We start from the raw sequence: 12,782 nt of genomic DNA on the forward strand, positions 1-12,782 counted from the left end.
TGCTATAGATATATAGATATACAGATGTAGATGTAGATGTAGATGAAGATGTAGATGTAGATGTAGATGTAGATGTAGATGTAGATGTAGATGTAGATGTAGAGGTAGAGGTAGAGGTAGAGGTAGAGGTAGAGGTAGAGGAAGAGGTAGAGGTAGAGGTAGAGGAAGAGGTAGAGGTAGAGGTAGAGGTAGAGGTAGATGTAGATATGGATATGGATATGGATATGGATATGGATATGGATATGGATATGGATATGGATATGGATATGGATATGGATATGGATATGGATATGGATATGGATATGGATATCGATACAGATACAGATACAGATACAGATACAGATACAGATACAGATACAGATACAGATATAGATATAGATATAGATATAGATATAGATATAGATATAGATATAGATATAGATATAGATATAGATATAGATATAGATATAGATATAGATATAGATATAGATATAGATATAGATATAGATATAGATATAGATATAGATATAGATATAGATATAGATATAGATATAGATATAGATATAGATATAGATATAGATATAGATATAGATATAGATATAGATATAGATATAGATATAGATATAGATATAGATATAGATATAGATATAGATATAGATATAGATATAGATATAGATATAGATATAGATATAGATATAGATATAGATATAGATATAGATATAGATATAGATATAGATATAGATATAGATATAGATATAGATATAGATATAGATATAGATATAGATATAGATATAGATATAGATATAGATATAGATATAGATATAGATATAGATATAGATATAGATATAGATATAGATATAGATATAGATATAGATATAGATATAGATATAGATATAGATATAGATATAGATATAGATATAGATATAGATATAGATATAGATATAGATATAGATATAGATATAGATATAGATATAGATATAGATATAGATATAATAATTCCAAACATCTACATAAAATAATTCTAGAAATAGAAACCAAAGGAAGTTTTCTTTCACTATACTATTCAATATTAAAATTCTTTGTAGCCTACCGCGTTGTCTTAAAAATCTGACACAAAAAAAAAAAAAGAAAAAGAAAGGCGCTAAGTTCACTTCATATTATTTTCAGGAGGGCAGCCGGCGTAAGGAGATTTTCTTAATGAATAAGAGCCACTGGGAAAAATCGTAACTCATGAGTAACTCTGCCGGTGCGTCCTACACCCTTTTATTAAACTCGAGCGTACGGGCCCGGGGGCGATATAAAGAATTCTCTCGAACTGGAGTGACAGAGTACATTGGAGGCAAGACTGAGAGGGCGAAAATACACGAAGCCATACTCATAACCTCATTATATATATATATATATATATATATATATATATATATATATATATATATAGGCCCTATATATATAAGTATCTCACTATATACTTCTTGTAGTGTATCAGTATTGTTATCCTTCCATTGATGCTTAAATATTTATTTTCTTTATGGCTGTTTTTCCTGTAATTTTTCGATCATGGACTTTTGAAAAACTTCAGTTTTATATGGAATCGGCTAGATCACTCTTAAAGGTAGACTATATATTTAAAAAAAATGTTTCTGTTGTGATTATAAAACGTGCGCTTATAAAACTTAATCTTTTTTCTTGTTTTGATATTCCACATGTTGAACGTAGATGTTGTTATCAATATTTTCCATAATTAAATACATTTAAGAAAAAATTACCAACGTTCTCTTTTTTTAGTAGTCAGTAACGTAAACAAACTTGAACTATGTTTAAACTCACTCTAATTTGACAAAAACAGGCAACTAAAATTGTCTTCAATGTTTTAAAAAAAGTGATACCCCAATCCACCGACATCAAAACGTGTCCAATCCACCTACATCAAAAGATGCCCCAATCCACCTACATCAAAACATGCCTCAATCGACCTACATAAAAAGATGCCCCAATCCACCTACACCAAAACATGCCCCAATCCAACAAAACCAAAACATGCCCCAATCCAACAAAACCAAAACATGCCCCAATCCAACAAAACCAAAACATGCCCCAATCCACCAGAACCAAAACATGCCCCAATCCACCAGAACCAAAACATGCCCCAATCCACCTACATCAAAAGATGCCCTACTACACTCAGCTTAAATGATGCCCCAACTCACAGCTCTGCAGCATTGATGAAGAATACATTACCTATCACAATCCTGTAACACTACAGCCATTATATGTATTTCAAAACTTTCGCGAGATCTAAGCTTTTTTTTTGTTCAATATTTAAAAAAAATATCTTTAACTACTAGTAGCGTCGCAGAACATTGACCGCAGTACTCTATATTCTTTACTACATTTTACTTGTACTCAAAATGACGACTTCCTTTACTTTCATTTAGTAGTGTCGGGAGGGTGACACCATACAAAGGGGTAACACAAAAACGAAATATAGCTGATTGTAATGAAAAAGTCTGCTTTTCCCAGTTAGTTCATTAGTTTATTGAGTGCCACTGTCCGGAGCGGAGGTGACACCATATAACAAATAGTTTTAGTCTATCATTCATAGTGTCGTTAGCAGAGGGGTGACACTCTGAGTTACTGCACCGTGTATCACCCGACCTAGCGTCGCCACTGCTTCCATTAAATCATTAACACCTTGATGAAAATGTCGCACTTTGATAAAATCCTTCTCAAAGAATATTATTGGAAAACACTGGGCGACACTTTAAGTCAACAGTGCGGCCCTTTATTAGTTTTAATTTGAACGGGAGCCTGCCTCGCCTAGCCCCGGGACCTCATATTGAAGGGAATAATTGAAGTGACGAGGTGGCTATAAACTGCAAGTTCAAAACACAACTAGAAAACACACACAACACAAGATTAGACAGGGGTTCTTAACCTGGGTTCGATCGAATCTCAAGGGTTCTGCGAGTCAGTCTCAGAGGCGTAGCGAGGGGGGGGGCATATGCCCTCGGGCGCCGACCTTAGGGGCGCCAAAATGGTTTTGAAAAACAAATTGAAAGTTTGAGGGGGCGGGTGCAAATCGAAAGTTTGAGGGGGGGGGGGGTGCAAATCGAAAGTTTGTCCCCGGGCGCCGGGAAGGGTCGTTAAGGGTTAGGTGCAGTGTTTCTTCCAGACTTTTTTCTCCGGGGGGTCTTGTAAAAGTATATGTTTTCTATATAAATTCCATTTAGTTCTGGGGGGGGGGGGGGCAGTAGACTTTCCTCGGAGGGGCGGAGTCCCCCGAAGAGATGCCTGGAAGAAACTCTGCTTAGGTGGAGGTCAAAACACCCCCCCCCCCCCCGACTCTTATGATTGGACTTTGTCAGTGCGGATTATAAAATCATTAAGAAGGATGAGGTGAATGCGCGTATGAACCTGCTGGGGTTCTGTACACCGAAAAGATTGAGAACCACTGTGATAAGCCCATGTATCCTGGTGCGTTGGCAGTGACGTAAATAGAGATTGACAGCTGAGTTTGATCCAACCGGATGTTTGTTGTTTTTTTTAAGAAAAAAAAACCAATATAAATATTTATTTTGTTTGTTTAAAAAAAAAAAAATATAAATATTTATTTTGGCGTGTGGATATTGAGTGGTCGAGTGGTCGAGTACTAGCCCCGCAGTCTTGGGTTTAGATGACTCGAGGATGTCTCTGAGCACACAGCTCAATTAGGTTCCTGTCTCTTGTTGAAAACGCTCTTGGTAACACCAAAGTCAGGAATTTGTCACCCAAAAAATAAAAAAAAAAACAACAAAAAACGCCACTCCATCTTGCCATATATCAACACAAGTCCACCCCCCACCTCATATGAGTGTGACGTCATTGATGGGGCGCCATTAATAAGTAGTCGACCTCGTTCGGACTTGACGGTCAAGCTGGCAGAGGAAGCAGAGTTGAACTGTTTTTGTTGTTGTTGTTGAAACCAATGAAGGCCATAGTGTGGACATCTCTATGCACGGCAACTTTTATCTAATCACAACCCCACAGCTGGGTCTATCAGAAGCGTAGCGAGGGCGGGGCGGAGGAGTGAGGACCGCACCGGGTGACACCATTTAGGGGGGGGGGGTGACACCAATGCAAAAAATTGCAAAATGTGTTGGAGAAAATGCTCTTTTGCCAGTACCATTAATGATTAATTAAAGTTAAATAGACTTTTAAGTACAAATCGACAATTATTACAAGGGGTGGGAGTGATACCATGACGTGCTAACGATAGAGGAAACAATGCTATATATAACTGTATTATTAACAAAATAAATATAAACATCGTTACTGTATAACTGTAAATATATATATATATATATATATATATACATATATATATATATATATATACATATATATATATATATATATATATATATATATATATATATATATATATATATATATATATATATATATATTTATATATATATATATATAATACTCTGTATCTTGTTTGGGGGGGGGGGTGACACCACGAAGTGTCGCACCGTGTGACACCCGACCTAGCGACGCCACTGAGGTCTATTAAGTATTTTTTTTGTACAGGAACCGACGCGATACCTATGGATTAGCCATAAGGCTAATGAAATATTAAACCTCTGGTTTAGGTCCTTGCTTTAAAAAAATTACAAATTACTTAAAAAGGCTCGTTGTAAATAACAGAATGACCGCCCTTGGAAAAAAAAAACGCTCCTGTAGAAATTCACCATTCACACTCTCCAGCGATAGAAAACAACAAAACTATTTTATTTTTTTTACAAATAATGGAGCTTTATTAGAAAGGAACGATAACTCTAAGCTTGTAGAAATGGCCCCATCAGTGTCTTAAACTTACAAGAACTGTCTATTATTCTTTATAAACCGGCACAACGATTTTGTTTTGATTTAAAAAATAAAGAAGCCAACTTAGTTTAAAAATTAAGATGATTTAAATGTTTCCTTTATATTTATATTTAACAAATAAACATGTAGCGAGAAACGCTTATTTTTATAACAAATATTTTTTTTTAAAGATTTATTTCATTTTTAAAATGCAAACGATAAATATACGAAAATCCGGTTATCAATTTTAAAATAATTAAAAATTACTGTAGGCCTGTTGTACGGGATTGAAAAAACTTATGGGTTAACAGGCAGGGGTTGGCCGTCAATCAATAACAAAAGAATAAAAAAAAACAACTAAAAAACGAAACAAAAAAGGTGTTTTTTCTTGTCTACTTGTAACTAATAGTTAAAATGCAAAACTTTTTAAAATTTAATTTAAATTAATCAAACGATCTAGTGTGCATAAGACATTTAAACAAAGATTTTCAGTTGGCATTAAAAAACAGCTCTAGAGCATGAAATAAAAAAATAAAAATAAAGATAAACAAATATATCAATAAAAATTAAAAGTGTAGAAAATATAAATAATATGTAGTAGTTTTTTTCCAGGATTTTAAATAAAACACTTTTCTTCAAAACTCACAAATACAGAGGCTTTCCTAATTACTAAGCTCTACAAAAATAAGGTATTTTGAATTGTATAATTATAACATTTATTATGCTTAGCAATAAAAGTGCACCGCCTTATATACAGTGTTTCTTTCAGACATTTTTCTCCAGGGGAGGGGGTGGCGGGGGGACGGGGTCTTAAACTTTCGGGGTGGGGGTCACTTAAAATTTAGGGGAAGGGGAATGGACAGTGGTCAAAGTATATATTTTCTATATACATTTTTTTTCTAGGGGGAGGGAAGGGTATGCGAGGACTTTCTTCGGGGGGGGGGGGGGGGGGAGTGCGCCCCTGAAGAAATGTCTGAAAGAAACTCTGCTTACATACAAAACAATAAATAGTTAATGATTACAATAACACGATATTATTGTGTACGAGTTCGTTGCCGATGGCAAGCATTGACAACAAACTGGTACATTAATAATTGTAAATGATTTAATTAAGAGATTAGTACCTGCGAATATGTATTGGCATGCAAATAAAATGCAGGTGAATTTACAATTTTTTTACTCAAAAAATAATATAATATCATCAATGCAGATTTAATTTTGCGGATTTTAAAAGGGAAATACTAGTTTCCCAAATTCTCTTGTCCTTGATGATATATATATATATATATATATATATATATATATATATATATATATATATATATATATATATATATATATATATATATATATATATAAATTTGATCTTCAATACATACACATATAAATATATATAAAAAGACCTACGTAGGTATATAAACATATATCATATATGTGTATGTTTGGATACATATAATATCCACCATATTGCCAAGTAGTATATTTTACTGCACTTAAATGTTAAAGTACAAGATCTTACTCATATTTCAAAAACAACATCATAAAATGTAAAAAAAAAATGTGGCAAAAAATTAGGTGTGACTTAATATGCACGAAATGGCCCTCATACTTTAAAGCAACATGACCTTTTAAACGAAAACAAAAAAAATATATATTTGTAAACAATTAGTAAACACCGGGTGTGTGAACGAAAACTCGACAAAGTAACTTTCAAAAACATAAAACGTGAACATATAATACAACGAAACAAACTACAGAAAAATTGTGCTTTACTTTTTAAATATTTTCTATAATAATTAGGAAATATATATCATCACTATGAGCTTTTAACATTCAGTTACCTATTATTGAAAGTTATTTTAAGTGTAAGGCTTAAAAAAAAATCGAAAAAGAATTGTGTTGGTTTGTTTAAAAAACAACTTGTAACTCTAATTTTAATAGTTTTTAGATTGAAAAAAAAGATAAAGCTACTTGTATTAAAAAAACTGAATGGTATAAAAAGTAGCATACAACACAGTTACTAGTGGCGACGAACATTGTATTCAAGGGTGCACTGGCCTGCCAGTTTACCGGGTAAAAACCCCGTGGACCCCGGATAAAAATCCCAGTGGCCCCCCAAGTAAAAATCCCAGTGGGCCCCCAAGGTAAAAATCCCGGTGGGCTCCCAGTTAAAAATCTCGGTGGGCCCCCAGCTAAAAATCCCGGTGGGCCCCCAGCTAAAAATCTCGGTGGGCCCCCAGCTAAAAATCCCTAATGGAACCCAGTTAAAAATCCTAGTGCCCCCCCCCCCCCCAGTTACCCCCCCCCCCCCCCAAGATCTGTATTCTACTACTACTCTGACTTTAAAAATAAAAAAAAAGTTTGGTGAAGTTCTATCAAGCTGAGGATGATCATCAGAATTTAATGGGGGAAAAAAAAAAACGCACCATGAAAATTTTAATTAGGGATCGGGGGGTCTCTTTTAAAATTTCTTGGGCCTCTTGGACACAGCCACTCCACCCCTGGCTACAACACTACACCTGGGATCGGCTAGTCTTAGAAAAAATCCTATTGATATTGTCTGTTTATTGTTAACTTTTGTTTCAATTAAAGTATGCAGTTTTAAACTTATTTATTTAAATTTCTTGTTGGCATTTAAAAAAAAAAAAAAAAACTTCTTGAGCTAGAAAAAAAAATTAAACATAGAAACAAAAACAAAAACCCCTAAAACATGACGTCATCAGCATAGGCTACCACAAAGCAACTGTATCAACAGGACGAATACTAAAAAAGTCACGTGATGGGGGCCAGGTGTGCACATCAAGCCACACCCTGATAGTTTTCCGGATTGATGCATCCGTGGTTCAAAAAGTTCGTCACCATCTCCAGCGAAGTTTCCGGCATGTCGTGCGGCGTCTGGTGGCCGGCGCCGTGGACCACCACACGGCAGAAGTTGTTGATCTGCGTGTAGAAGCCCTTGAGCTTTTTGCCCGCATTCATATTCCATATCTTTCTGTTGAGAGACAAGTACAAGATATGTAGGTAAGTAAGGGTAGTTCACATAGGCAAGTAAGGGAGGTTCACATTCGGTAGTTCTGTATAGAGACAAGTACAATCTTTATAGGCAAGTAAGGGTGGTTCACATTGAATAGCTCTGTAGGTAGACATGTACAAGTAATATAGGCAAGTAAGGGTGGTTCACATTGAATAGCTCTGTAGGTAGACACGAACAAGTAATGTAGGCAAGTAAGGGTGGTTCACATTGAATAGTTCTGTCATGAGACAAGTAAAAGCAATACAGGCAAGTAAGGATGGTTCACATTAATAGGTTTTGTAGAGATAAGTATAATTTTTATAGGCATGAAAAGGTGGTTCCCATTGAATAGTTCTGTAGAGAGACACACGTAAAAGCTATATAGGCAAATAGAAGCCCTTGAGCTTTGTGCCCTAATTCATATTCCGTATCTTTCTGTTGAGAGACAAGTACAAGGTATGTAGGTAAGTAAGGGTGGTTCACATTGAAAGGTTTTGTATAGAGACAACTACAATTGTTATAAGCAAGTAAGGGTGGTTCACATTAAATAGTTCTGTTGAGAGACAAGTACAAGCTATATAGGCAAGTAAAGACAGTTCACATTGGGTAGTTAGGTAGAGAGATTAGTACAATCTATATAGGCAAGTAAGGTGGTTCACAATGAGTAGTTATATTTGAAAGAAATAGCACGCTGTATAGGCAAAAACGGAAGTGCCATACTGTTAGCAAGCCCTATACAATTGTGTCTAGAACTTAACTATAGTTGTATATATATATATATATATATATATATATATATATATATATATATATATATATATATATATATATATATATATATATATATATATATATATATATAAATAAGTTAAGTTGGCTCATCTCCGTGGTATCATTAATACCATCAATCTCCCTGTGTTCTTAGTTAATGTCCCACTTAGTTTCAATAGCTGCTTAATTTTTACAATAACTATATTTAAACTAAAAGAAAATTAAATTCGACATACTTTCTTCCATCTAATAATGTAGCCTACGTATTGAAAAATACGCAATATATAGCTTTATAAAAATTGTAAAAAATAAAAATAAAAATAAACATAAAATTCGGTTACCAAAATGTTAGTCCTTTGTTTAACCCATTTTCTGTTCACGATTTCTCTCTCGTTTATTCGCCCATTTATTCCACCTCCACCCTCCCCTCCATATCCCCACCTCAGCTGCTAAACGTTGAAAAATGAACGGGACCGCCTCCAGCTGTATTATTTTTGAATTTCGGCAATTGTTTGCCCACTTACCTAGCCTGGTCGATATCAATTTTGAAAATTCTCCACCTCATCCCCGCCCTGAACTTTTTCTATTTTTCCCCTAACGGCGTTGGCCTTGTTTTTATATAAAAAAAAACAATTTGGACAGTGGGTGGCGATTTTTGTTAAGCTGGGGTTGAGGTGAGAAGTATAATCTGGACATAAAGTATAGCTCCAAAATCAGGTGGTTTCATGTTTTAGTGGACAGGAAGTATAGGCACAAACATCAGGTGGTCAAAAGTTTTAGTGGACAGGAAGTATAAGCCCAATCGTCAGTTGGTCAAAAGTTTTAGCATTATCTCCTCTTATTAATCTCATCTAACTCAGGGTGCTGTTGTTGTGATGATTGACTTGTCCACTTTTATAACTTAAGCCTTCGTCAAAACCCTTTCACGAAACATCACACTAGGCTAGCTTCTCTCTGTTTTAGTGGTACCCACATTTCTCGTGTCTCTTAGCTTCCACAGGTTTTCCCCCACCCAGTATTAAGGGTGTAGAGTCAAGGTTGCGTCATACGACGTCCTATGACGTCCACTTCAAACGTCCCATGACGTTCTTTCAAAGTCGAATGATATCTCATTCAAGCGCCCCAAGACGTCTCCTTCAAAATTCACATGACGTCCTTTCTAAACTTCCTAAGACGTCCCCTTCAATAGTCGCGTGAGTTCCACTTTAAACGTCCTATTGCGTCCACTTCAAACTACCTTGACATCCCAATTCAAACAATCCATGATGTCCTCTATCAGCTTTAAAATATGGGTTTAAAAATGCGTGTCTAATAGTACGGAGTAGTTGGATAACACTGCCTAATAATTTGGTCAAAATTTTAATTAGTTAATAAAAAATTAATTAGGCATCCAATTAAGTCAACTTTAATGTCATGATGCATAGTCTTCATGTCTTGACCCACGTACCAACTACGAGCCGTATCTGTCAGGTAGAAGTGCCTGCAATTTCGCTCGGGCGTTTTGATTTAGACAGACAGACTGACGAGGAAGTGAGTTAAATAAAAGCTTGTTAAAAATATAATTCTACGAGTTTTATTTTTTCTAATATCTACATAATATAACCGAGCAGTTTCGTAGACACAAACTCTATGTAATTACTGTTGTATTATCACAACATTTCTGTTTGTCAGAAAATGTGCTGCCGTTTCGTTTGTTTACAAAAAGTACAATCTATTCACACGTGCGATCTATTCGCATAAATTCAATCAATTCATCCAGCTCTAACACTTTTAAAGCGAACTCTTCCCATCAGTCTAAACAAGTTTCGTTTCGTTTCGTTCACACCCCGTCTTACTTTTCAATTTGACAAAATCCTATTACACCACACACGTGTGAAGTTGGGTGAGATAATGCCGCGTATAAATACATTTTCGCTTTATTTTTAGCAGTTGCGAAACACTTATTTGATTAGCCAGTATCTTTATATCTCTGAAGGTCGAAAAAAACTTATCGTTTGGTTTTTCTTACATTGTATGCATTTTACAAAACGCTATTTGCTGAATATGTTATTTGAAAAAAAATTCTGTATACGTTATTTGAAAACAAATTGCAATAATGTTTCATATTTGTGTTTGTTGAAACTTTGTAGGTGTACATTTAAACATTTTTGTGTTCAATATGAAACTAAATTTTAGACATTGTTATTTAAAATGGGATGATGTGGTCTCGAGTTCGGATCCCGGATATGTGTAGAGCATCAGTCGACAAAGAGAAAGTAAAGAGGACTGGGCATCACGCTGACCACCCCAAGCGCCCTAGAACCCGGCAATCCCACCCTAGCCCCCCACGCAACCTAGCACCCGACCACCCCACCCTGGCACCCGACTATCCCACCATATCACCCGACCACCAAACCATAGCACCCGACCACCCCACCATAGCAAACGACCACCCAACCATAGCACCCGACCACCTCACACTCCCTAGCTCCCGACAACCCCACACTCCCTAGCACCCAAGCAACCCACCATAGCACCCGACCAACTCAAGCGCCCTAGCACCCAACCAACCCACCAATCACCCGACCATCCCCCGCTCCTTAGCACCCGACCATCCCACCCTAGCACCCTACCACCCCACGCTCCCTAGCACCCAACCAACCCACCATATCACACGACCACCCCACGCGCCCTACCACCCTACCAGCCAGCACTCACCTTTTAGCTTGGTTATACTGGAACTGATACCTCCACGGCGTGGTCAACAGAGCCTCCTCAATCATCACCGAGCTGACCACCACGTCGTAATCTCCGTTGTAAATCAAGACCTTGACCCTGTCCATCAGGTACGCCATCTCCATCTTGGTACTCACCATGACGTCGGGGCCGTACTTCAGAGACAAATTATCGTTGGAGACGTAAAAGTCCTGCCCTCCAACGTGAATGGCTTCTCGGACGTAAGGGTGATTCAACACCGACAACACTAAGCTGTAGTCCGCATCCTCCCCCTTGACGTAATTATCCAAAGAAGGCAACGGCAAGTCTCGAGTCAGTACAAGATCTTCAAAGAGCTCAAGAAAAGTAGAGTTCTCATGCATGCCCTTCGTGAAATTTTTATACATGTCTTTCACTTTTTCTTGGTTGGTCGTTTTGTCGTAGTGGCTGATGGCGCCGACGGCGTAGAGGTAATCGAAGAACGCCACGCTTTCCGTCGGGGGATCGAAGTAGGGACCGCCTAATATAATTCCGGAGAGCGGAATCTGTGGGGCGTCGTGCTGAAGTCGATACCCTAAAGCAGGGATGTATTTCCCGGCGTAGGACTGACCACCGAGGTATATACCGTTGTCTTTGTATTCCGGAAACAGGTCCATGAATTGCAGGACAAAGTTGAACAAGTCGTCGGTGTAGCCTTTTTTTGTTAGTTTGAACCCGGCGTCGCCGGATTCGGAGAAGCTGAACCCGGTGCCGACGGGGTTGTCAATGTAAACAACGGAGTACGGCCCGACCCAGGTGTGTTCTCTCAACCCGAATCCTTCCGAGCCGTACTTGCTTCTGTTCGCCTCGATGGGCCCGTGTTCCCATAGCAACCCCAGCATCGAAGACACCGCGGGTCCGCCGTTCAGCCATATCAGAAGCGGCGCACTTTCATTTGGCGAAGGGAAGTACCAAAAAAACAAGTGATTTTTCTTGACATTGTCCACGGTGATAAACCCCGCGTGGCTCTTAGGGAGGAGTTTCAAGTTTTCGGAGTAAACCCTGCTGTCCGCTTGGGCTTTTTTGACGAACCCTTGTCGCAGTAGCGGGGTCAGCATCAAGGGTTCGTTGCCGTAGCTGTCCGACTGTCCGAACCAGCGGTCGCGGGCGGATGCGGTGGAGTGCGGTACGGAGACGAGAGCCACCAAGACAACCACGGTCAGGCTGCTGTAGAGAGCCATCTGGGAGCCTGGAGAGTTAGAAAGAAAAAAAAATTAAGACATCAATTTAACGTAATTTTTAAAAAAATTGTACAAAATTTTAAAAGGAATTTCGATGTTTCAACAGAAATCGAAACATCAATTTTTGTAATTTTTAAAAAAATTACACAATTTTAAAAAGAAAGTTTGATGTTTCAACACAAATTGAAACATCAATTTCCATAATTTCTAAAAAAATACATATAATTTAAAAAAAGAAAGTTTGATGTAAGTTTCAA

The 12,782-nt window shown here is 37.2% G+C and overlaps 1 protein-coding gene across 3 annotated transcripts in view; it reads right to left on the reverse strand.

Annotated features, from left to right (window-relative positions):
• Positions 1-7,163: 7,163 nt before the first annotated feature.
• LOC131952129 (putative serine carboxypeptidase CPVL) overlaps positions 7,164-12,782 on the reverse strand; it is a 24,434-nt gene continuing 18,815 nt past the window's right edge. For all 3 annotated transcript variants that reach the window (XM_059314650.1, XM_059314652.1, XM_059314651.1), the window contains 2 exons: positions 11,309-12,533; positions 7,164-7,819 (listed from right to left, as the gene is read on the reverse strand). In XM_059314650.1, coding sequence (XP_059170633.1) covers positions 7,627-7,819; positions 11,309-12,525 — 1,410 coding nt within the window. In that variant the 5' untranslated portion in view covers positions 12,526-12,533 and the 3' untranslated portion in view covers positions 7,164-7,626. The remainder of the gene's footprint in view (positions 7,820-11,308; positions 12,534-12,782) is intronic.

The sequence above is a fragment of the Physella acuta genome, unplaced genomic scaffold (genome assembly GCF_028476545.2).
Source record: "Physella acuta isolate Inbredline_101_S28 unplaced genomic scaffold, ASM2847654v3 ptg000855l, whole genome shotgun sequence".
Lineage (NCBI taxonomy): Eukaryota > Metazoa > Mollusca > Gastropoda > Physidae > Physella > Physella acuta.